The sequence below is a fragment of the Lagenorhynchus albirostris genome, chromosome 10, assembly GCF_949774975.1.
Source record: "Lagenorhynchus albirostris chromosome 10, mLagAlb1.1, whole genome shotgun sequence".
Classification (NCBI taxonomy): Eukaryota; Metazoa; Chordata; class Mammalia; order Artiodactyla; family Delphinidae; genus Lagenorhynchus; species Lagenorhynchus albirostris.
The window spans coordinates 40,187,699-40,211,972 of NC_083104.1; the positions used below are offsets into that span (position 1 = coordinate 40,187,699).

Genomic DNA, 24,274 nt, shown 5'->3' on the forward strand with positions numbered 1-24,274 from the left:
AAGCATATGTAAAGTAGATAGACTTTCCGTATACTTGAAGAGTGGTATAGTAGTTCACTGTCTTTGGATCTGTGGATTACTGTATGATGTAAAATATCTTAGGTTTAAGGAAAACAGGGGATACTTCTTGGAATTGGTAGATCATTTTGACTGGAGTAGATCTTAATGTCATAAAATTTAATGTTTTATGAAGGTGTTGACACTGTGATTTCTTATACTGCTGAGAATATCATACTTTTTTTTTTTTTTTTTAACGGTATGCGGGCCTCTCACCGCTGCGGCATCTCCCGCCGCGGGGCACAGACTCCGGACGCGCAGGCTCAGTGGCCATGGCTCACGGGCCCAGCCGCTCCGCGGCACGCAGGATCCTCCCGGAACGGGGCACGAACCCGTGTCCCCTGCATTGGCAGGCGGACTCTCAACCACTGCGCCACCAGAGAAGCCCTGTCATACATTTTGTAGAGTGCTATTTTAATTTCCAGATCTTTCCAACTCATTTGCATTGGATACTAAAACCAAGTTTTCACTTTTGTTTAAGGTGGGAGACAAATTACCTGATGATTTTCTTCTCTTACAGGCGGAGGTTTGATCTACAGAATCCATCCCGAATGGATCGTAATGTTGAAATGTTTATGAACATTGAAAAAACATTGGTGCAGGTAACTCAAAGTTAGATTATTAAAATTTTTTTCCTTTAGTATACTTTCATTTCTAAGATTGGCTTTATTAGATTGCCAAAAGATCAAAGGAAGAAAAGTTTTCTGAAATCTATTATTTTTACGGGTTTTTGGGGATTAGAGCTACAAAGAATGACTAAAGCTTGTCATTTATAGAATATTTTTTCTTAAACTTTTGGTAAAATAATCTATGATATTTTTCTTTATTAATTTCATCTAATCCATTATTTGAATCTTTCATATTTAATATAAGTATTCTCTCATTCTACTAGTCCCTTGTGTATACAGTCTTTTTCTTTGTTTTGTTTTGGATTTGTTTCATGGTTGTACCATAAATATAAATCTTATTTCCCCAACTAGATTATAACGTGGAGAAGAGAACACTTAATTTTCTTCTTTTCTTTCTTAGTGTTTTTATTGATAGGTAATTTTTAGTGATCACTGAATAACCTTCCTGGGGAGAGGCAGCTGGCAATTCTGCTAGGTATTATCATTAACTTAATGCCTGAAACTTGTCTTACAGACTATTAACTTGGAGAAATAACTGAGTGGTTTTTGTTTTTTGGTTGATTTTTGGTGATAGTTTGGGGAGTTAATATGCATGTTTTAATCATTGCTATTTATAAGATTAGAAATGGGGGAAAAGAGCTATAATCCACAGTTTTGATATTTTAAGTAACTTAGATGATGAGCCAAAATGGGCATCCCTCCCCACGTATTCTCCCCCAACCTCCACCTCCTAGGTTAGGTGAAAATGCTACATTAGACTTAGACTGTTAAGGTAAGTAAGACTACGAGGATTAATTTATCAGGATGGTACCTTAATGAAAAAGATAATGAATTTCTCTAGGTCACGAGTCTCAGCAGTGTTTTGTGCAGGTGTACCTAGCTGCAGAGAAGGGATCTGGGAATGGCATTAAGTGGCCTGCTGAACACCTAGGTTTTATATTGAAATAAGACTTGTACATTCTCTACCAAAGTACGTCTTCCTATTTTAAGCAGTATGGCTTTGAGTGCCAACTTTTGCCATTAGGGTAAATGCATAAATAATGTGACATTATTTCAAAACCAAAAGAATTTCAAAATCTGTTCTTTTATCCTCAGAGCAATTGTCTGACCAGACCCAACATCTACCTCATTCCAGACATTGATCTGAAGTTGGCTAATAAATTGAAAGATATAATCAAACGACATCAGGTAATATACACGATCACTTCAGAAGCATTGTGTAGTATAAAATTCTTGTGAATCTCAGCTATAATACCTTTTGATATCTGTACATATATGCATTAAGTGAAAGTTTTCTCTCTTTTGGTTCTTATAGTACCAAGTTTTCTTCTCTCTCCACTCACCTCCAGTTCTTAGCCTAGAATAGCATTTTCCCGCTACCATTATTGAGATATAATTGACATATAACACTGTGTAAATTTAAGGTGTAGAGTGTGATGATTTGATACATGTATGTATCCTAGAGTAGCATTTAATAAAGTCATTGGTATGGATTCATCATAGTCTTACTATGAAATATGTTTATGTAGAGTTAAAGAGACCAGCATACTGTGCATCACCATAAAGTCAAACAGAGTGAGAGCTGGTGACACAGTTGTTGGTAGGAGGAGATCAAATATTACCTCAAGTAAACCTGCCTCCCCCCATTATATGTATTGTATTTATATTTGTAGCTTTGAAAAACTGACTGGAAAATTCTGTTTTCCCCATAAGCTTACCTTGTCTTGGTTTACATGTACCAGTGCTATATCCTGTCATCTTCACCTCCTTTCTCTAACTTCATTTTAGGCGAAGACCTTGCATATTTATGCATGTGTAGGTCTGTGACTACGTATGTGGTTAAACTGTAAGCAAACTTTTGTCATGGTAAAGTAGCTGAGGATACTCAGAAGATAATTCTTTGAAATATCATTTGAATGACAGTTTTACCAATTCTTAGAATTAGTTGAGAAGCCTCATGAAATATCTGTCTTTTTTCTGCTGCAAGAGAAATTGCTGGTTGAATTATGTTTTAGCATTTAGTAAAATATCTTCCAAGTTCTCAAAGCAAATATTTCTAATATTGGGTTGGCCAATAAGTTCATTCGGGTTTTTGGTAAGATGGTATGGAAAAACCCGAACGAACTTTTTGGCCAACCCAGTACTTCTTAAAATTGGAGCTTGAGTACAGTCTTTTTCCTACGTATAACATCTGTACCAAAGAGAAGGGTAATAGGATTGTGCCTTCAGTTCAAGCAGTCTGAAGTCTACTTCTTTTTTTTTTTTTTTACTAGCATATGACTTGGAACAAATCACTTAACCTTTTCTTTTAGACTATCTCTTTATTGGAGTGACTGTCAAGTATAGCTTAATTACAGGTGGAATGTTAGAGGGCATACGTGGAACAGGTTAACCAGCTGATTGTTGATTTCAAGCTGAAATTGTATACTGTTATTGCTACCAAATCATCCTGGGAAAAGTTTATGTATTTTCCTACAATTTATACTGAACATTTATTGCTGTCATATTTCTTAAGAAATCTGACTTAGTGATTACTTTCTAGGGATAACCTCCAGTGAGATATAAAGATCTTCCCAGTTTCATAGAATGTTAGGGAAGAGATCCTAAAAGCTAATAATAATACCATTATTGAATACTGATGATCAGGTGTTTGCTCAAGCATTTAAAATGCATTAATAACTCCATTGATTGAGCACTTACAGTGTGCCTGTCACTGTTGTTAGCTCATTGTGTCTATTAACTTAGTCCTAACAAAATTCTTGTGAAATAGGTTTTATTGTTACCAGTCTATTTTACAGAAGACACTGAAGCACAAAAAAACTAGATACTTGCCCATGTCATGTTAAGTAGTATATGGTGGAGCTAAGGTGCAAACCCAGGCCTCTCTGATGGACTCCAGAGGCCAAAGTCCTCAACAGTGTGCTCTTCTGACTGTTGCCTCGCACATTAGATGTTGACATTCCCTTTTCAGCCTCTCCTCTGACTGTTAAAAGTGTGCTCAAACACTTCTAGTGATTAAAAATTCCTTTCCTTATTCGGTAGCTACTTCATCTTTATTTATTTATTTATTTTCTTAATCTTTAGATAGCCCTAAATATAAGAAGCTTAGAGTTTTCCTGCAGCTGAAAATAACATTATTATGTTTTTCTAATTGTCGTATTTAGTAAATATTCATTGTCAAAAACAAAAATTAGGTAATATGTTAATGTGCTACTTACACCTGATTTTAAGACTTCTCATCATTCTTCTGGTCTCTAGAATGAGCACTTTTGTGTCTGAATGACTTCCAAGTCATGTTCTAGACTGTATGTAGTATTATAGCTGTGGCCTAGCTAGAACTTGACTTTAGCATTCTAACATTGACTTAAAACAATGGACACATACATGCTAGAGTGAAGTCAAATGTCCATCCTGTATGTATGTAGCCCTAGGTTATGTCTCATGGCTATAAACTTGCATTGATTTACTTCAAGTAATATTGATAATTTGTGATGACTTTGGAGGAACTTTCAGAATTAGTTGGAGGTATTCAAATTACTGATAAGGTTAGCCAGAGAAAGAGAGAGAGATACAAAGAGAATTAGCTGGGGACTTCCTTGGCGGTCCAGTGGTTGAGACCTTGCCTTCTGTGCAGGGGGTATGGGTTCGATGACTGGTTCCAGGAGCTAAGATCCCACATGCCTCGCGGCCAAAACACCAAAACATAAAAAACAGAAGCAATATTGTAAAAAATTCAATAAAGATTTAAAAAAAAGGTCCACATCAAAAAAAGTCTTTAAAAAAAAAGCAACAAAGAAAATTAGCAAAGAGGTATTTATATTATTTTCCTATTCAACGATGTAAACTGTGTCTATGGATAATTTATTTTTGTTTTTTCTTGTTAATCACCATCTCTTTCCTTGACTAAAATAATGAAAATATTATAGTTTTAAAATACTGCTCTCAAAAAAATATAAAAAGTAGAATAATGCCTTTATAATTCTTAGGCAGTTTGCATCTGGCAAGACGTCTCATAGTTTGTTTGCCATATGTTTTATTTTTACATTACTTCTTCATTTGCTTTCCAGGGGACATTTACTGATGAGAAGTCAAAAGCTTCCCACCACATTTATCCATATCCTTCCTCACAAGAGGATGGTAAGTTAGTTTTTGGTTATGAACTGATAAGCTGATACTTTACTAGATTTTAAATTATATTAGCAGAGGTTTAAATAATATAACCAGCTTTAAAAAAATAAGAGACTTTCAAATATTAAATAAATATCATAGATGATTTAAATTTGTAGTTTTTTATTTTTTTGCTGAGTTAGGCTTAGCAAACTAATTCTGTGATGTCCAGTTTTCTGATCATTAGACTTATTTCTTTGTTGGTAATCATTATCTGGGTGTTAAGTCTAGGCAAGCCTTATACATTATATGTTAACTATGTTTATGTTTGCCATATCTCTTGTGTTCTGAAAATTAAGAGAAATTGCAAGACAGAAGAACATCTCTTGGGAAGATTGGCTTACTGACTGTCTAAACAGGGCCCCTCAGCAATATTTTTTTAATTAATTAATTAATTAATATTTATTTTTTATTGGTCTCAGGCAACCAGCTCTTGGTTTCATTGAATTTCTCTAATGCTTTGCTCTTTTCTATTTGATTGATTGCCACTCTGATCTTTTATTTCCTTTCTGCTGCCTACTTTGGATTGAATTGTTCGTTTTTTTTTTAATTAATTTATTTTTGGCTGTGTTGGGTCTTCGTTGCTGTACGTGGGCTTTCTCTAGTTGCGGGGAGGGAGAGCTACTCTTCGTTGAGGTGTGTGGGCTTCTCATTGCAGTGGCTACTCTTGTTGCGGAGCACAGGCTCTAGATGCGTGGGCTTCAGTAGTTGTGGCTCGTGGGCTCTAGAGCACAGGCTTAGCAGTTGTGGTGCATGGGCTTAGTTGCTCCGTGGCATGTGGGATCTTCCCAGACCAGGGTTTGAGCCCATGTCCACTGCATTGGCAGGCAGATTCCTTATTTATTTATTTATTTTTTTTCTGTATGCGGGCCTCTCACTTTTGTGGCCTCTCCCGTTGCGGAGCACAGGCTCTGGACGCGCAGGCCTAGCGGCCATGGCTCACAGGCCCAGCTGCTCCGCGGCATGTGGGATCTTCCCGGACCAGGACACGAACCCGCGTCCCCTGCATCGGCAGGCAGACTCTCAACCACTGCGCCACCAGGGAAAGCCGGGCAGGCGGATTCTTAACCACTGCGCCACTAGGGAAGCCCTCAGCAATATTTTAGTTTGGTGAATTTATAATGGTTCAGATCAGAATCTCCAACTGTGCTATCATAAAAGTTGATTTTGTCATTGGCCAGAGTTCATTAGATCTATGGAAACTGATTTGTGCTAACGGTTCTTTCAAGGGTTTGAAAGTTGGGAAACAAACTATGAATTAACTAACAAGGTTAATTAATTTAGATGGAGAAATAGATCTCTTATAGGGATCAAGTCTTCTTGTAAACACAGCATATCCGTGTAGGACATCTATATAAGAAGCCAAATAACATCAGATTTGAATGGCTAATGTTGAATGGCTAATGTTGATGCTGAGTGTTTTTTCCTGACCAGTGCAGTTTTGCTAGAAGTCAGTAACAAAAAGATTACGAGATAATCCCTGATGCTTGAAAATTAAGAAATATATTGCCGAGTGGGGCAAGAGGAGCGGGCGGCGAGGCGGGCGGGAGGTGGCAGGATGGTGAAACTGACGGCGGAGCTGATAGAGCAGGCGGCGCAGTACACCAACACCGTGCGGGACCGCGAGCTGGACCTGCGGGGGTATAAAATTCCTGTCATTGAAAATCTAGGCGCTACCTTAGACCAGTTTGATGCCATTGATTTTTCTGACAATGAAATCAGGAAACTGGATGGTTTTCCTTTGTTGAGAAGACTGAAAACATTATTAGTGAACAACAACAGAATATGCCGTATAGGTGAGGGACTTGATCAGGCTCTGCCCTGTCTGACAGAACTCATTCTCACCAACAACAGTCTTGTGGAATTGGGTGATCTGGACCCTTTGGCATCTCTCAAATCATTGACTTATTTAAGTATTCTAAGGAATCCTGTAACAAATAAGAAGCATTACAGACTATATGTGATTTATAAAGTTCCACAAGTCAGAGTACTGGATTTCCAGAAGGTGAAACTAAAAGAGCGTCAGGAAGCAGAGAAAATGTTCAAGGGCAAACGGGGTGCACAACTTGCAAAGGATATTGCCAGGAGAAGCAAAACTTTCAATCCAGGTGCTGGTTTGCCAACTGACAAAAAGAAAGGTGGGCCATCTCCAGGGGATGTGGAAGCAATCAAGAATGCTATAGCAAACGCATCAACTTTGGCTGAAGTGGAGCGGCTGAAGGGCTTGCTTCAGTCCGGTCAGATACCTGGCAGAGAACGCAGATCAGGCCCCACTGATGATGGTGAAGAGGAGATGGAAGAAGACACAGTCACAAATGGGTCCTGAGCAGGGTGGCCTCTAAGGATCTCAGGACGTACAAGAGTCCACTTCAGACAGGTCCTGCTTTTTGAACAGCTTTGTTTGTGTCAGCAAGGTAGAGTTCATAAGCATTGTTGAAATGCTTAAGACTGCTGGTAATTTTGTAATAAAAATTTTGAAATCTAAATGCCAGTTTTCTATCAATAGTGCAAATAAAGGATATGCTGTGCTGCGGATTGCACATCATTGGGGTGTATGTGTGGTGAGGCCTGGACGTGTGGGAGTTGGAAATGCAGGAGGGCAGATCTTGTGGGTAGGCTTCCCAGTCCTCATGAAATGTTTAGGTTTTTAAATTCATAATAAAACTTACGATTATCTGTGTGCTGCCCAAAAAAAAAAAAAAAAAAGAAATATATTGCCATATAATCCTTAGGTCAAAGAAGAAATTACAATAGAAATAGAATATCTTTGGAGCTGAATAATTATGAAGTGAATAATAAAGTGCGAGAACATTAAATTTTGTAGGATGCAGCTGAAGCTGTGCCCAGAGGGAAATTTATATCTTTAAATGCATATATTAGGAAAAAAGAAAGACTGAAAAATCAATGGTCCATAAGAAATTTATCTCAATAAATTAGAAAACAACAGCAAGTTAAACCTAAAGGAAGAAGGAAATAAATAGTAAAGATAAGTGCAAAAGTTTATGGAGTAGAAAATATACAATAGCAAGGTGATCAGCAATCTCAGAAATGGTTCTTAGAAAAAACTAATAAGGCTGTTAAAGTCGTGCTGCAAATAAACGAGAAAAAGAGAAAGAATAATGTCAGGAATGGAAGGGGGACATCACTACAGATCCAACAGATATTACAAACAGTTGTAAGAGGTTAGGTTGGTTGGTTGCTTGCTTGCTTGCTTGCTTGTGTGTTTGGTGTCAAACCTAAGAAACTATTGGCTAATCCAGTGTCATAAAGTTTTATAACTGTCTTTTCTTCTAAGAGTTGTATAGTTTTATCTGTGACATTTAAGTCATTTCATCATCAGTTTTGATGCTGAAAGCTTGATTTTATTTGTAACAGTCATAATTTTAGCTCTGTGATTATGATGCTTTTACAAAGTGTGAAACTTCACTCTGCCTTCAGTGTTTAATTGATGGTTTCTCAGATTTTATCCTGTTAGGTAATAGCAATCGGTTTCCACTAGATGGAGGTGGTGAATAGCTGTTTATGATAGCCTTCTGTTGCTGGCTGACTCTTTTTCACTAATAAGGCTGGTATAAAACATGTAGGTTGTGAACTTTTTGGAAAAAAAAATTGCCTTTTAACAAAAGATGTGAACTGTAATTGTTACATCTAGATACTTAATGATTCCTTATTCATGCTGGTTTTGTTTTTCTCCTTTGTTTAGTACAGCCTCGATTACTATATACTAATGCTTGCTTGGTATTGCTATCAGTAGTAGAGTTATTAGGAGATAGAATTTTAATTTTAATACATTGGAAGTTATTTTTTAATGTAAAATGTGATTCTTCACACTATAGGATTTACCTTAGAATAACTGGCTGTCAGGTAAATGTTGACTCTCGATGAAGCTCTCTGTTGGGCTCCGTACAGGTACTGTTTTAGATAAGTGTGCAGATGATAACAATACCAGCCACAACACATTACAAACCATGTTGTAAAACCCTTGCAAATGCGGTATACCTTTTATGAAGATTAGTTAAGTTTAAAATAAAAGGTGACATTTAAAATATTAGTAATATTTTGAGTATGGCATGCTAGAAGGGGGTATAAATTAAGCAAAAGCATAGAGGCAATAAATTATGAAATTTGAGGAAAAGCAAATGGCAAAGTTTGGCTGTGTGTCTTAGATAGTGGGAAATAAGTGGGTAGGTGAGAGGACCTGTGTCTGGTTTAAAGAGGCTTGTTTTTATTTGGTGAATGAGGGAGAGGGTAGACAAATTTTGATGATTTTGGTGAAGAGAAGCTTGCAACTATGGCTGTAGTAGGAAAATTTTCCTGGGAGCTGATTTCTGGGATATCAGATACTTGGAGACTGGTTAGAGAACAGGACCCATTGGGAAGCTCTGAATTAAATTGCTGAGTGAGGGGGTACGTTAATCATTGGATGGGATAAATTCATATATCAGGAGAGTAAAGGAGATAGGTGGCAAACCAGGATGGTCCATATCTTAACAGTCAAGGGAAAATAAGGAAAGGAAAGCATTTCCGAACAAATGAGGTGGGCAGTGGAATTTTTCTACAAAGAAATCAAAGTGAAGCCTAAGACAGGGCATTTGGTCAGTCAGGAAATAATTTGGGAATGAAATTTCAGTAACTTGGAAATGAGAGCAAGTTGTAGACTTGGTGGAATATCACTGGTTTCCCAGGATTTATGGCAGAGAAAAGAAAGTGGAGGATGGCACCCACCAGACGGTTTGGGTTTTGTCTTTCAGTGGTGGCTTTACAGTGTATTTCTGGGCAGAGCAAAAGTAAATTGAAGCACATAGTTGAGTTGAGACCTGGTAGGGATAAAGGGCTTGGTTTAAGAACATAGGTTGAATTACTGGTTTTAGCAGAAGGAATATGTAGTTCCTCAGAGAAGAAAATAAATGAAGAGAATTCTTAAAAATTGACATACTGTTTAGAAGAGGAAAACAGACTAAATTTTGTTCAAAATAAATTATTTAGATGGACAGATAAGTCCCTTCGGTTTTCTTATCTCTTTGCAATTCTTTTTTCTTGTTCATCTGACTTGATAGTTTTAAATGGCCAGGTTTTAAAAATTTTTCCTTTATATTGGAGTATAGGTGATTAACAATGTTGTGTTAGTTTCAGGTATACAGAAAAGTGATTAAGTTATACATATACTTGTATCTTCAAATGGCCAGTGTTTGAGTTTGCTGTTTATTTCTTCTGATTGGCCAGGTCTGATGTTGAACCCCTCTAGAGAATTTTTCAGTTTTGTTATTATGTTCTTCAACTCCAGAATTTCTGTTTGGTTCTTTTTTATAGTTTCAGTCTCTTTGTTGATGTTCTTAATATTGTTCATATATTGTTTTCCTAATTTTGTTTAGTTGTTTAACTGTGTTCTCTTGTAGTACCTTGAGCCTCTTTAAAACGGTTATTTTGAATTTGTCAGGTAATCCATAGATCTTTGTTTTTTTAGGGTTGGCTTTTGAGATTCATTTTATTCCTTGGATTGGGCCATTTTCCCTTTCTCTTTCTGTGTCTTGTTATTTTCTGCTGTGTTTATTTATATATTTGTTTGTTGGCTGCATTGGGTCTTCGTTGCAGTGCATGGGCTTCTCGTTGTGGTGGCTTCTCTTGTTGCGGAGCATGGCTGTAGGTGCACGAGCTTCAGTGTTTGTGGCACGCGGGCTCAGTAGTTGTGGCTCGAGGGCTCTAGAGCGCAGCCTCAATAGTTGTAGCACACGGGCTTAGCTACTCCATGGCATGTGGGATCTTCCCGGACCAGGGCTCGAACCCATGTTCCCTGCATTGGCAGGTGGATTCTTAACCACTGCACCACCATGGAAGTCCCTTCTGCTTTGTTTGTTTTGTGCGTTTGAAAAAACAGCCACATCTCCCAGTTTTTATGGTCTGGCTTTGTACAGGGGAAGACCTTCACCAGTCAGCTCAACTTGAGATCCTGGCATCCCTCAAACAGTTTCTGGGCTTGAGTATGTAATTTCTCAGTTAGAGAGGTTTGCTGGCTCCTCTTTCAGGAACTTATAATCTCTTGCTCTCTCTAGTGTCTGTCTGCTGTACCACAAGTTTGCTGTTGCTGCAGCAAGCCACTGAGTGAACCCTCTTTGATCTCTGGGGTGCCCAGGCTTCCAGAGTATGCTGGTTCCCCATCAGCACTCTGAGTTAGTTAAGACAGAAACCTGTCCCTTGGGCAGCCCACCTAAAAGCCAGAACACTGGATGTTTATTCCCTCTAATTTTTCCCTGCCAAGGAAGAAGTTGGGTTCCGTGTGCTTTCTCCTCATCACAGCAAGCTGAGCCAGCCATCTGTGGCACTGTGTTTCTCTGGTGCTACAGTAAACCTCTGAGCTCTTTTTTCTTCTCTGTGACCACCGCACATCCAAAATATGCCAATTCCATTAGTGTTCCAAGTCAGGTGAGACAAATTAGTCCCTTGGCAGCCCCCTGAAAAGTAGGAATGTTGAACACACATCCGTTCTTCTTTTCAGCCCAAGGGAGAAGCTGAGAGCTGAGCTTTTCCTCGTGATCCTGCTGAGCTCTGCTGGCTTGGGGGAATTGTAATTGTGGTTGATATGAAATGACTTTTCTTACTGTTTCAATGCAGCTGTTCTCGACTTTGAGCTTCCCTGGGGTAGTGCGACTTCTTAATTGGTTTCCGGGCTTTCTGGATAGTATATTGTTAAGTCGTCTCTGGTGGAACAAAGTCTGAGCCTTCCTGTTTGCCACTTTGGTGACATCACTTCCTGTGTGTTATTTCCTTTTATGGTCAAATAACATTCCATTGTATGAATATACTACCTTTTGTTTAGCCAATGGAAAGTTGATGGACATTTATTTATAATAATAATGACATTATGTTTATGTACAAGTTATTGTGTGGACTTATGTTTCCAATTCTCTTATGTTTATACCTAGACAATGAATTGCTGAGTCATACTGGCAACTCTATGTTAAACATTTTGAGATACTGCCAACCTGTTTCCCAAAGTGGTTGTACCATTTTACAGTCCCATCAGCATTGTATGAAGATACCAATTTTGCTACATCCTCATCAACACTTTTTATTTCCTGGTTTTTAATATTAGCCTTTCTAGTGAGTGTCAGTATCTCTTTGTGATTTTGATTTGCATTTCTCTAATTGTTAATGAATTCCAAGTATCTTTGCATGTGCTTTTTGGACATTTGTATATCTTCTTTGGAGAAATGTCTATTCAGGTCCTTTGCCTATTTTTTGTTGGATTATTTGTCTTTTTATTGTTAGTTGCAAGAGCTGTTTATATATTCTGAGTTTGGACTAAATTGTACTTGTAAAATTAAGTTTTTTTATACTGATTCTGTGTAACTTATTGTCATTTCCGGGAATAGTGTGAATTCACATCTCTAACTTTTAGTTATTTCTGCTACTGGGAAAATTTTCAAAGACAGTCAATGTCACAATCTTTATAAAAGTCAGCTGTAGAAAGGATAGATATTCTTTTTTCTTTACCTCCTAAAGCTGCACAACCTTTGAGATAGATTTTGTATTCTATGTAAAAGACAGCTCTTACTAGAGAGTCTCAGTATATTTTATTTATACAGAGCGAGTTCTGAAAGGCCCACTGGCCTTTTCACTTTTTCCTTGGCCATCTTGGGATATCAGGTTAAGGAACAGGGCCTGATTTCTTTCAAGATAGTAAGGTGAGCAGTTGGATACTTAAAAAAGGGCATAGGCATGTGGCCTTCATGGCTTTAGCCAGTGAAGGTGGGGCTATTTCATGTTGAAATTGGCAATGAGAAGCCAATTTTACTTGGCTGATTTCACTTAGTTTTTCTATTTTGCTATTATGTGAGGTTCAAGGGGCTTACCTTATCATTTCCCTTTTAGTACTAGAAACAAGTTTTCTAAGCTAAATTTAGACTACCAAAGGAATCATCCCAAGTACTGAAATGGAGATGTGATTCAACTGTGATTAAATCAACAAGAATCATGTGATTATATAAATTTGCACCTATCTTTGGTAAGGAAACTTGAAATCAAAATATCTACATTATGTGATCATATTGTTTACACTCTTGTTGGGAGGACTATATTAACAGATAGGAAGTCATTAAAGAATAATAAAAATAGTATTACTGTTAAAACCTTTGATGTAGCACTATAAAGTGCTATAGGACACCAGAGAAAGTGGATCTGGAGGAAAAAGAATAGTTGGTAAAACTTTCATCAAGGAGATGAAGCATGACTTACACCTTGAACGATGTGTAGTAATTGCAGAGCTTCACAGAAAAAGGGAGGAGAGGTTCTGTATGGGAAATGAGGCAGTAAAGAATATAGTGATACTGATTTGGATGGATCTGGAGACAAATAGGCAGGTGGATGGGAGGGGAGAATATTTTAAATACTGAAGTAGACGTTGGCTTTGTCAAGAGCGGTGGATAATAGGCCTAGAATCTAGTAAGTCTGAATACACAGCTGAAAAACTTCCCCTTAGTATGGCAGATAACATTCAATTAGGAGGAAGGATTTTGGGGAGGAGCTTACTAGCAAACCAAAAACTCTAGGTAAAAGTTAAGTCTAAGTAATAGTTTATGCATTTGTTTTGTCAGATTGACTAAAGTTTTTTCTTTTTCCCTTTCAGAAGAGTGGTTGAGACCTGTGATGAGAAAAGACAAGCAGGTGTTAGTGCATTGGGGGTTTTACCCAGACAGGTAATGTTGATATGTCCCTACATCTGGTATAAAGAGTTTTGTCAGTGCAAGCCAGAGTTATTTATATGTAGTTTCGCTTTCTGAATAGCGACAATTTTGTTGATTTGTTTCAGTCATTGAACTCACTTCTTTTGAGTATTCTCTTACTGACTTCCTTATTTATTAAGTTATGGAGTTCAGTGAAGTCACAGGCTTTATTTATCTTAAACTGATATGTTTGCTGTGTTTGCCGAAACAGTCCTTCAGTATGGTATTAGACTGCTAATTTAGATTTGTTTCCTTTAAGAAATGAATTTTTCTTCTGGGTATTTTATGACTGGTTAGTTTTATTTTATTTATTTATTTTAAAATACCTATGCCATTCTATTATGGATGAAGTTATGTTCTGTCTAAAATGAAGTATATATCATAACTCATACAGTGTTTCAGTATCTAAATATGCATAAATAATATTATAAACAAGAACAAACGTCAGTGAGAATGGTGGTTATTGTTTAATGAAAATTATGCCTGCATAGGGGGCATTTAGGAATAAGGATAACCTTTCATGTACTTCATCTTCTTAAACCTATGGTAGAGCTGTTTAAGTGTTCATTTCACTATTTTCAAGTGGAGAGACTCTCGGTTGTGGGTTTTTCATGTCAGACCAGTCTTCTTTCATCTGTATCCACATCCACTTCTAGCCCTACCATATTTTTGGAAGCAAATCCCAAACATATCATTTCAGTATTTCAATAATAAATATTTCAGTATGTATTTCTGAAAGATAAGGACTCATTAAAAAAAAATAAGCACAATACCACTGTCAAACCTAAAAAAATTAACAGAATTCCTTAATGTCAAATATCAAGTCATTGTTGTCATATGATATATTTGATTGATTGATAAGATTGGTATTTGTTGGAATTAGAATTTAAACACATCTTGTGATTAGTTGATATGTTTCTTAAGTATTTTTCAGTTTATAGGTTCTCCCTGTGGGGAAGCCCACCCCGCCTTACAGTGTATTACTTAAGAAACCAGGTTGTTTGTCCTGCAGAGTTTACCACAGTGTGGAATTTTTTATGGCATCATGTGGTGTATTTGAACATGTTTCTGCATTCTCTGGAGTTGATCAGAATCTATTTCAGTTTAGGGAAGGAACAAGACTTGCATAGGTGTGTGTTCTTCATCAGGAGACATATAATGTCTGGTTATGTGTTGTTTTGAAGTTAATCTATTTGAGTGACTTTATTTTACTTATAAATATATTTTTTGAGGAAGAAATATGTCTTTAGATATCTTCAAATTTTTAAGAATATATTCACAGTTTTCATACAAGTTGAGTTAATTAGAACCAAATCAAGTCAGCTTGCTTATCAACCTTTTTTGAACCATAATTGACCACTTTACATGAACTAACATTTTTTTTTAATTAGTAATATTTAAGTAAATACTTTCTAGAGAACATTTCTTATTTCGAGGCTTTAGGTATTCATGGCACTATTAAAACAAACTTTTCAGTATCATAGGAACTATTACAGGAACTCAGCTTGCCTTTGAAACACTTCAGTGGAAACTCAAATTTATGACAAACTACATAAAGTATAGGATTGAGATGAATTTTATAGTAACACGTTATAAGACATGTTAGCTTGTTTGCTAGCCTTTTGTTTATGTATCAAATAAACTATAATGGCTGGCTCATGTGCTGCCTTCTCAAGGGGCCTTGTTAGTTCACTTTCTTAACTATAGTTTGTGCCCTCACTTCTTATTGTAACATTTTCTTGTCAAGACTTAAAGAATATAAGGTTTTTAATTTTTTTTACTCACCATTGCAGTCTTTACCTGGAATAGTTAATTAATTGGCAAAGGAACTTTTTTTCTCCAACTCATGTTTAAATGTTCCTAGAAAACTTACCAGAGTGCTGTTAATAGGTCTGTTGAGCTGTACTTGTTCCAAATGCTTTTCAGCTGACTTCTGAGAAGTGGCTAAAGGAAGCCAATGCTTGTTACTATACTTATATTTCATTTAGATATCACTTAGCTTTATAATAATTTATTGGCCAGTATAGGAGCATTGATAAAATTTTAATTTGGTAGGTAATTTTATGCTTATTTCAAAATTGTGGAGTAGGGGGAGTGATTTATATCAGTGAGCTGGATTTCACTGATAAGAGCCATTGAGCAAAGACATGTGAAGATAGGAGGGAGTGAGCTAGATGGATATCTGGGTAATGAGGAGCATATGTAAAGGGCATGATGTGGCCACCATCTGATAGTCAAAGCGTACCACTAAAGCCCAGGTGGGTCGAATAAAACATGAGTGAGGGGAGAGTACTAGGAGATGAGGTCATAGGACCAGATCATGAAGCCTTGGCAAACCACTGTACGGATTTTGACTTTTAACTCTGAGTTCGGTGGGAGCTGGAAGGTTTTGAACAGTTGGACTTAGTTTTTTAAAGGATTGCTCTGGTTGCTATGTGAAAAATGGACTCCCAGGGCCTTTGGGTCAACATGGAAGTTATATAGATCCTAAACATATTTTGAAGGTGGAAGTGGTAGAAGTTGTTGATAGTTTGATTATAGGATGTAATTCAGAGTGAAGTCAAGGATATCTTGCAAGTATTTTGGCCAGAACAACTGGAAAAGTGGAATTGGCATTTCCTGAGAGGAGGATGATTGGCTAGATCATATTGTTTGAGTTGGGATGGCATTATATGTTGAATTTTGAGTGTATCAATATTGGGTTTGAAAGCTTTATTAGACATGTAATGAGAGATGTGGAATTGGCAGTTGAATTTATGAGTGCAGAATTCAGAGAATAGGGCAGGTATGAGATTTCAAGTCATCAGTATATGTTTGAAGGCATAGAACTGCATGAGATGATCATCAAGAGGATGAATAGGTCAGAGGATTGTTCCAAAAACTGAAACTTGGGGCCTTCCAGTGTTGAAGAGGTTTGGTAGGAGAGGAGAAACTGGCAGTGGAGACTGAAGAGAGAGGCTTGTGACTAGAAGGAATGCCAGATGATAGTACTGTCTTAGAGGACAAATAAGGGAAATGCTTTGAGGAGTGATCAACATGTTGAAATTCTGTGGACTGAGGCTTTTAAACTTTGGGTTTTACGACGTGAAGGTTACTGTAGACCTCTGCAGAAGAGATTTCTTGTCAGAATGTTAGAGACAAAAGTATGTGATAATTTGTTATTACTGGATCCTAATAGCATTTTTAAAATGTATTTTTACCTCTTGATCAAAGTCTTTTCCGTGAATGAATTTGGGTTCTAATTTGTTTTTCCTTTTTTCATTTTCTTTACAGCTATGATACTTGGGTCCATAGTAATGATGTTGATGTGGAAATTGAAGATCCACCAATTCCAGAAAAGCCATGGAAGGTGAAAGATCCTTTTTAAAACAAAATTTATTCTTACATAACTTAATAGCCCTTCTTAGCTGTTCTCAACAGCAATGTTTTAAAGAGATACAGAACAATGATTCTTCCTTTCTTGTCATACTATTAAGAGATACCTATGGTCGAAGACCTCATTATCCAGGTCTTAGATCAGATATCTGCAGTGATGTTTGAGGAGACCCCAAAGGAAAGTTAGATTGTGGTTTGAGAAAGTTGAGAGTGTTAGGAGTGGAGTTGAACATCGTTGATGATGTCATTTAGGAAGGCTGGAAGCAGTGCCTTCGTGGCTTTTATTATGATACAGACTTCTCTTACGAATCATTTCTATTATAATGGTTTCAACTTTTAACGTGGAAATAATTTTGAAAGCGCAGGAATAATACAAAACAAAGTACTGTTTTATACTCTTATTCCAGATTCCCGTTGTTATTATCTTTAAAAAATATTTATATATTCATGTTTATTTGGTTGCACCAGGTCTTAGTTGTGGCTCGTGGGCTCCTTAGTTGCAGCACTCGGGGTCCTTAGTTGCAGCAGGTGGGCTCCTCAGTTGTGGCCTGTGGGCTCCTTAGTTGAGGCATGTGAGCTTCTTAGTTGTGGAATGCAAACTCTTAGTTAGCAGCATGCGTGTGGGATCTAGTTCCCTGACCAGGCATTGAAACTGGGCCCCCTGCATTGGGAGTGTAGAGTCTTAACCACTGTACCACCAGAGAAGTCCCCCCTGTTGTTAATTATTTAAATAATTTATTACCTGATACAGGGCCCATATTACATCTTCACCAGTTGTCCCACTGATATAATAAGCTTTATACTTAGTTTTTCCCCTGATCCAGGATCCAGTTCAGGATCACACACTGCATTTAGTTGTCACATTTCTTTAGTCTACTTTAATCTGGAACTTTCAGCCCTTCTTTTTTCTTCTATGACACTGGCATTTTAGAAGTATATAGGTCAGTTGTTGTTTTAGAATATCCCTGAATTTTAGTTCATGTATTTCCTTATATTCAGGCTATGTATTTTTGGCTGCAGTACTCCATAACTAATATTGTGTCCTTCTCAGTGCATCATATTGGCAGCCTCATATTATCCATTTTTCCCATTATGGCTCATACTTTGATCATTTGTGAAGGTACTGTCTGCCTGGTTTTCCCACTGTAACATTACCATTTTTCTCATTGACATTTAAAATATTTTATAGGGAAATACTTTGAGACTACACAAATATACTTTTCTTCATTGAATTTGTGTCTGAAGGTTTGCTCATCCATTAATAATTTCTGTGACTGAATTAAGTTATTACTGGTGCTTTTCTAATTCTATCCATTCCATCTGTGCTTGCAGTTGGCATTTTGCAGCAGGGACAAGCTTTCCCTTCTCCCTTTATGTGTGTCTGTGGTCTATGCATTCACACAGCAGTGACATTACTACCATTCTTCATTTTGATGAATTATCTAAATTTGGCCAGTGGGAAAGACTTTAAGCCGCCTCCTGTGACCTTTTGGCATTATTTGATGCATTTTTGCATATCTCCTACTTTCTGACACAAAAAGATGTTCCAAACTCCTTTTTTTTTTTTAATTAATTTATTTAATTTTTGTTTATATTTGGCTGCGTTGGGTCTTCGTTGCTGCGCGCGGGCTTTGTCTAGTTGCGGTGAGCGGGGGCTACCTTTTGTTGCAGTGTGTGGGCTTCTCCTCGGGCTCCAGGTGCACGGGCTTCAGCAGTTGTGGCTCGCGGGCTCTAGAGCGCAGGCTCAGTAGTTGTGTTGCACAGGCTTAGTTGCTCCACGGCATGTGGGATCTTCCCAGACCACGGCTTGAACCCGTGTCCCCTGCATTAGTAGGCAGATTCTTAACCACTGCGCCACCAGGGAAGCCCCCAAACTCCTTTGTAATTTTCCCATCCCAGTCCCGGAATCAGTATTTTTACAGGGAGCTCTGCTCCTTTCCATGGGTGATTTTACATGATCTTTATTGACTTCTGTATCATGTAAGGAGCACTTAAATTGGATCAAAATGTTAGATTTTAGACCTGGTTCAACCTATTTCTAATTTGTGTGACTTTCAGAAAGACAGCCTTTGAGCTTTAGATTCCATATGAGGAAAATGGGATTAACCAAAATTAGTCTTTTTTTTTTAAACACTTTATTTGGAAATAACTTCAAACTTACAGAAAAGTTGCAAGAAAAAGAATAGTACATGGCATACCTATATACCCTTTATCTAGATTTGCCTGTTACCATTTCACTCCCATTTTGATTTATCATTTATAGTCTATATCTGTTTATAAATATGTTTTTTCTGAATCATTTGAGATAAAGATGCATATATAATGGGCCTTTACTCCAATAAGTGTGTGTTTACTAGGATAAGAAATTCTCATACATAAGCACAGTAATCAAGTTCATTAAATTTAACATTGACACAATATTTTAGTCTACTATCCATATTCCAGTGTTGCCACTTGACCCAGTAATTTTAATTTTTATTGGAGTATTGTTGATTTACAATGTTGTGTTAGTTTCTGCTGTACAGCAAAGTGAATCAGTTATACATAGACATATATCTACTCTTTTTAGACTCTGTTCCCATATAGGCCATTACGGAGTATTGAGTAAAGTTCCCTGTGCTATACAGTAGGTTCTTATTAGTTTTCTGTTTTATATATAGTAGTGTGTATATGTCAATAGCAATCTCCCAATTTATCCCCCCACTTTCCCCTTGGTAACCATAAGTTTGTTTTCTGTATCTGTGACTCTATTTCTGAATAGGTTCATTTGTACCATTTTTTTAGATTCCACATATAAGTGATATCATATGATATGTTTGTCTTTCTCACTGACTTACTTCACTCAGTATGAAAATCTCTAGATCCATCCATGTTGCTGCGAATGGCATTATTTCATTCTTTTTTATGGCTGAGTAGTATTCCATTGTATGTATGTACCACATCTTCTTTATCCATTTCTCCGTCAATGAACATTTCATTGCTTCCATGTCCTGGCTGTTGTGAATAGTGCTGCAATGAATATTGGGGTACATACATCTTTTCGAATTATGGTTTTCTCTGGATATATGCCCAGGAGTGGGATTGCTAGATCATATGGTAGTTCTATTTCTGGTTTTTTAAGGAACCTCCATACTGTTCTGTACTGTGGCTGTACCAATTTACATTCCTACCCACCGTGTAGGAGGGTTCCCTTTTCTCCACATCCTCTCCAGCATTTATTGTATGTAGTTTTTTTTTTTTTTTTGCAGTATGTGGGCCTCCCACTGCTGTGGCCTCTCCCGTTGTGGAGCACAGGCTCCGGACGCCCAGGCCCAGCGGCCAAGGCTCACGGGCCCAGCCGCTCTGCGGCATGTGGGATCTTCCCTGACCAGGGCACAAACCCGTGTCCCCTGCATCGGCAGGCGGACTCTCAACCACTGCGCCACCAGGGAAGCCCGTGATCTTTTTTTTTTAAAAAAAAATATATTTATTTATTTGGCTGTGCCAGGCCTTAGTTGCAGCACGTGGGATCTTCGTTGTGTCATGTGAGACCTTTAGTTGTGGCATGTGAACTCTTAGTTGCGGCATGTGGTATTTAGTTCCCAGACCAGGGATCGAACCCAGGCCCTGTACATTGGGAGCATGGAGTCTTAACCACTGGACCACCAGGGAAGTCCCTCCTCACTGGTGATCTTAATCACCCAGTTAAGGTGTTCTGTGATGGCTCCACTGTATGGTTACTTTTCCCCTCCATTTGCAACTTTTAAACAATTTGTGAAAGATTCTTTAGACCATGTAGATATCCTCCTTCTCATCAAAATCCTCTCTCTGTCACCCAGGTTTAGCATCCACTTAGAATTCTTGCCTGAGCCAGTCTTTTCTTTGATGATTACACAGCAATACTTTTCCACTCCAGCCCTTCCCTCCACATTTACCAGTTGGCTTTCAGAGTTCTGTAAGCAAGAGCCCTTCCTTTTCCCTCTTTTACTTATTTATTTGTCTGTTGTCAGTGTGAATTCATGGAATTGTAATTTTTCAGTGCTCAATAATTCATTACTTCAGTATTTTGTGCTGAAGTTGTTTCATATTTGGCCACTGGGAGCCCCTTCAGGCTGGCTTGTCATCCTTGTTGGTTTTTTTTTTTAAGATTTTTTTGATGTGGACCATTTTTAAAGTCTTTATTGAATTTGTTACAGTATTGCTTCTGTTTTATGTTTTGGTTTTTTTGGCCATGAGGCATGTGGGATCTTAGCTCCCCGACCAGGGATTGAACCCACACCCCCTGCATTGTAAGGCGAAGTTTTAACCGCTTGACCACCAGGGAAGTCCTTGGCTTGTGATCCTTGTGACAAGCACTTGTCATTTTTGAGCACCTCCTTTAGGGCATAGTAGGATGTTCCAGGTTCATTTAGTACCTTCCATTCCTCGTGCCTAGAATCAGGTGTTTCTCTGAGGCGCTCTCATTTCTTTCAGTAGGAGAAGGTATTAGAGACCAAGATCTGGGTACAGGTATGCTCAGTGCTACTGAAGTATCTTTGCTTCTAGGTCCTTTCTATTCAGAGCTATTATGTATCTGTAAATTCAAATGCAGACAGTAGTTGAGTACACATATACGTGCGTATACACATAATATATATATTTTAGAAATAATGAGGCCATAATGATACCTCCAGTTCTAATCTGTCCCCACAGTGTTCCTTTTTGCCCTCCTCTACTCCATATTTATATGTCTCTTCTTCTGAGAGTAAGAATCTTGGCTCCCAGCATCAACACGTTTATGAATACGTTCAAATTAGTTTCAGAATTGCTTTGCCCCTGCCACTATCATAAACAAAAGTACTAAAAGAGTTCAAGATATGTTTGTGGTTCTCCTGCTCCCCTAGCCCTGACCAAGACTGAGGGTGTATTATATATTGGCAAATAGTGTGTTCGTGAGTTACCTGGATGAACGTTTTTTCCCTTCCCTTCAGTGTGGTTTTTACTTATTTGAAGTATTGTTAAAGGTTTCTTTCTTTCAGTTTGTTTTCAGTTTTGGTGTTTCCTCTCCCTCTTCCCATCCAAGCTGATTTAATTTTATATATATTTATTTTTTAAGATTTATTTATTATTTATTTGCCTGAGTCAGGTCTTAGTTGCCACACGCAGGGTCACCATTGCGGAGCGCAGGCTCTTCGTTGTGTGCGGGCTTCTCTCTAGTGGCGTGCGGGTTTTCTCTTCTCTAGTTGTGGCACACAGGCACGTGGGCCCTGTAGTTGTGGCGTGTGGGTTCCAGAGCGCATGGACTCTGTAATTTGTGGCACGCGGGCTCTAGTTGAGGTGCATGAGTTTAGTAGTTGTGGCATACGGGCTTAGTTGCCCCGCGACATGTGGGATCTTAGTTTCCTGACCAGTGATCAAACCCGCGTCACCTGCATTGTAAGTCAGATTCTTTACCACTGGACCACCAGGGATCTCCCCAGTTTTATATTTTGAATATGTAGAATTCTAATGTGCTTTCAAAAAATGTATGCTTCCAAAAAATGTATACTTCCTCATGAGTTCATTCTATTCCCATCTCCCCATTCCTTGTAGAATAAACTTACTGTTTTCTGGCTTATCCTTCCTGTGTTTCTTTTTGCCAAAACATGTAGGTGTTTGCATATTTTTTTATTTCCCTCTTTTATACTTTGCCTTTTCTGCTTAATCTTTCCTGGAAACTCTTGGTGGTCATACCTTCACAGTGCTCCATTATACTTGGAAATGTGAATAGTTGCCATTATTTTAGAATTACAGACAAAGCTGCGATAAATAACCTTGTGCCGTATGTATTGTCTTATTTCTTTAAGGTGGATGCTCAAGGTAAATTTCTAAAATTAGAGTTGCTGTGTTGAAGAATAAATTAAAATACATAGTTTTGTTAGATTCGTGCCTCTACCATGGGAGTCTGCACGGTTTTGAATTCTTGTAAACAGTGAAGCCAGAGTGCCTCTTCCCTCATGGCCTCACCAAGAGAGTGGCGTCAAGCGTTTGAATTTTTGCAAATCCTGATATGTGAGAAATGGTATCCATGTTAATTTTAATTTGGTATCTCTTTTTGTGAGTGAAGTGAAGTTGAACATCTTTTTATATTTTCAAGGGTCTTTTTTAATGGTTTTTTTTTTTTTTTTGCGGTACGCGGGCCTCTCACTGCTGTGGCCTCTCCCGTTGCGGAGCACAGGCTCCGGACGCGCAGGCTCAGCGGCCATGGCTCACGGGCCCAGCCGCTCCACGGCATGTGGGATCTTCCCGGACCGGGGCACGAACCCGTGTCCCCTGCATCGGCAGGCGGACTCTCAACCACTGCGCCACCAGGGAAGCCCTTTAATGGTTTTTTAAAAAATTTTTTTCTCATTTTTCAGTTAGTTTTTTCTGTTGTCTCCTAGAGTAATAAAAGTTATTTAAATGTTTAGAGTATATTGCAAATATTTAGTTGTATTTTTTACGTTAGTTATGGTGGGGTTTTTTTTGTAGTTTTGAATTGAAGTATAGTTGATTTACAGTGTTGTGCCAATCTCTACTGTACAGCAAAGGGACCCAGTTATACACGTAGAGACATTGTTTTCTTTTTTTTTAAAATTAATTTTTTTTGGCTATGTTGGGTTTCCATTGCTGCATGCGGGCTTTCTCTAGTTGAAGCGAGCAGGGGCTACTCTTCGTTGCGGTGCGCGGGCTTCTTATTGAGATGGCTTCTCTTGTTGCAGAGCATGGGCTCTAGGCACACAGCCTCAGTATTTGTGGCTTGCGGGCTCAGTAGTTGTGGCACGCGGGCTCAGTAGTTGTGGCGCACGGGCTTAGTTGCTCCGCGGCATGTGGGATCTTCCCAGACCAGGCCTCGAACCCGTGTCCCCTGCATTGGCAGGTGGGTTCTTAACCGCCATGCCACCGGGGAAGTCTGGAAAATGTTAACTTTTAAAATCCGGCCTTTCTTTGTTAGAAATAAACTTTTTACTTGACGTGTAGACTACAGAAAAATTTTTAACCATTCTTTTTGTGTCTCCATGTATGGGTTACAAATAAGTGCTGAATCCTCATTTAGAGTGCCAGTGCAACAATTGTTCCCTTGTGTGATGTTTCTGTGATTTTCACACACACTCTCCCCCTGATTCCTGGGTATAGTTTATTGGAATGACAAATTCTTATAAGGAATGAGGAAACTGGTAGCATTTCTTTGTCTTGTTTTTAGGAAAATAGAATGACTTTTTTTTAAAAATTATTTGTTTATTTATTTGGCTGCCTTGGGTCTTTGTTGCTGCGTGCGGGCTTTCTCTAGTTGAGGCAAGCGGAGGCCACTCTTCGTTGCAGGTGCATGCTTCTCATTGCAGTGGCTTC

At 38.2% G+C, this 24,274-nt stretch overlaps 2 protein-coding genes across 5 annotated transcripts in view; both read left to right on the top strand.

The window, feature by feature from the left end:
* Positions 1–24,274, top strand: part of SMARCC1 (SWI/SNF related, matrix associated, actin dependent regulator of chromatin subfamily c member 1) — a 181,286-nt gene that overhangs the window by 36,945 nt on the left and 120,067 nt on the right. For all 4 annotated transcript variants that reach the window (XM_060162096.1, XM_060162097.1, XM_060162098.1 and 1 more), the window contains exons 4-8: positions 578–659; positions 1,782–1,874; positions 4,754–4,823; positions 13,477–13,546; positions 16,847–16,922. In XM_060162096.1, the coding sequence (XP_060018079.1) occupies positions 578–659; positions 1,782–1,874; positions 4,754–4,823; positions 13,477–13,546; positions 16,847–16,922 (391 nt within the window). The remainder of the gene's footprint in view (positions 1–577; positions 660–1,781; positions 1,875–4,753; positions 4,824–13,476; positions 13,547–16,846; positions 16,923–24,274) is intronic.
* Positions 6,381–7,521, top strand: LOC132528018 (U2 small nuclear ribonucleoprotein A'-like). The gene has a single exon (XM_060164035.1). It carries the CDS (start codon positions 6,412–6,414, stop codon positions 7,177–7,179), a length of 768 nt encoding a protein of 255 aa, XP_060020018.1. The 5' UTR covers positions 6,381–6,411; the 3' UTR covers positions 7,180–7,521.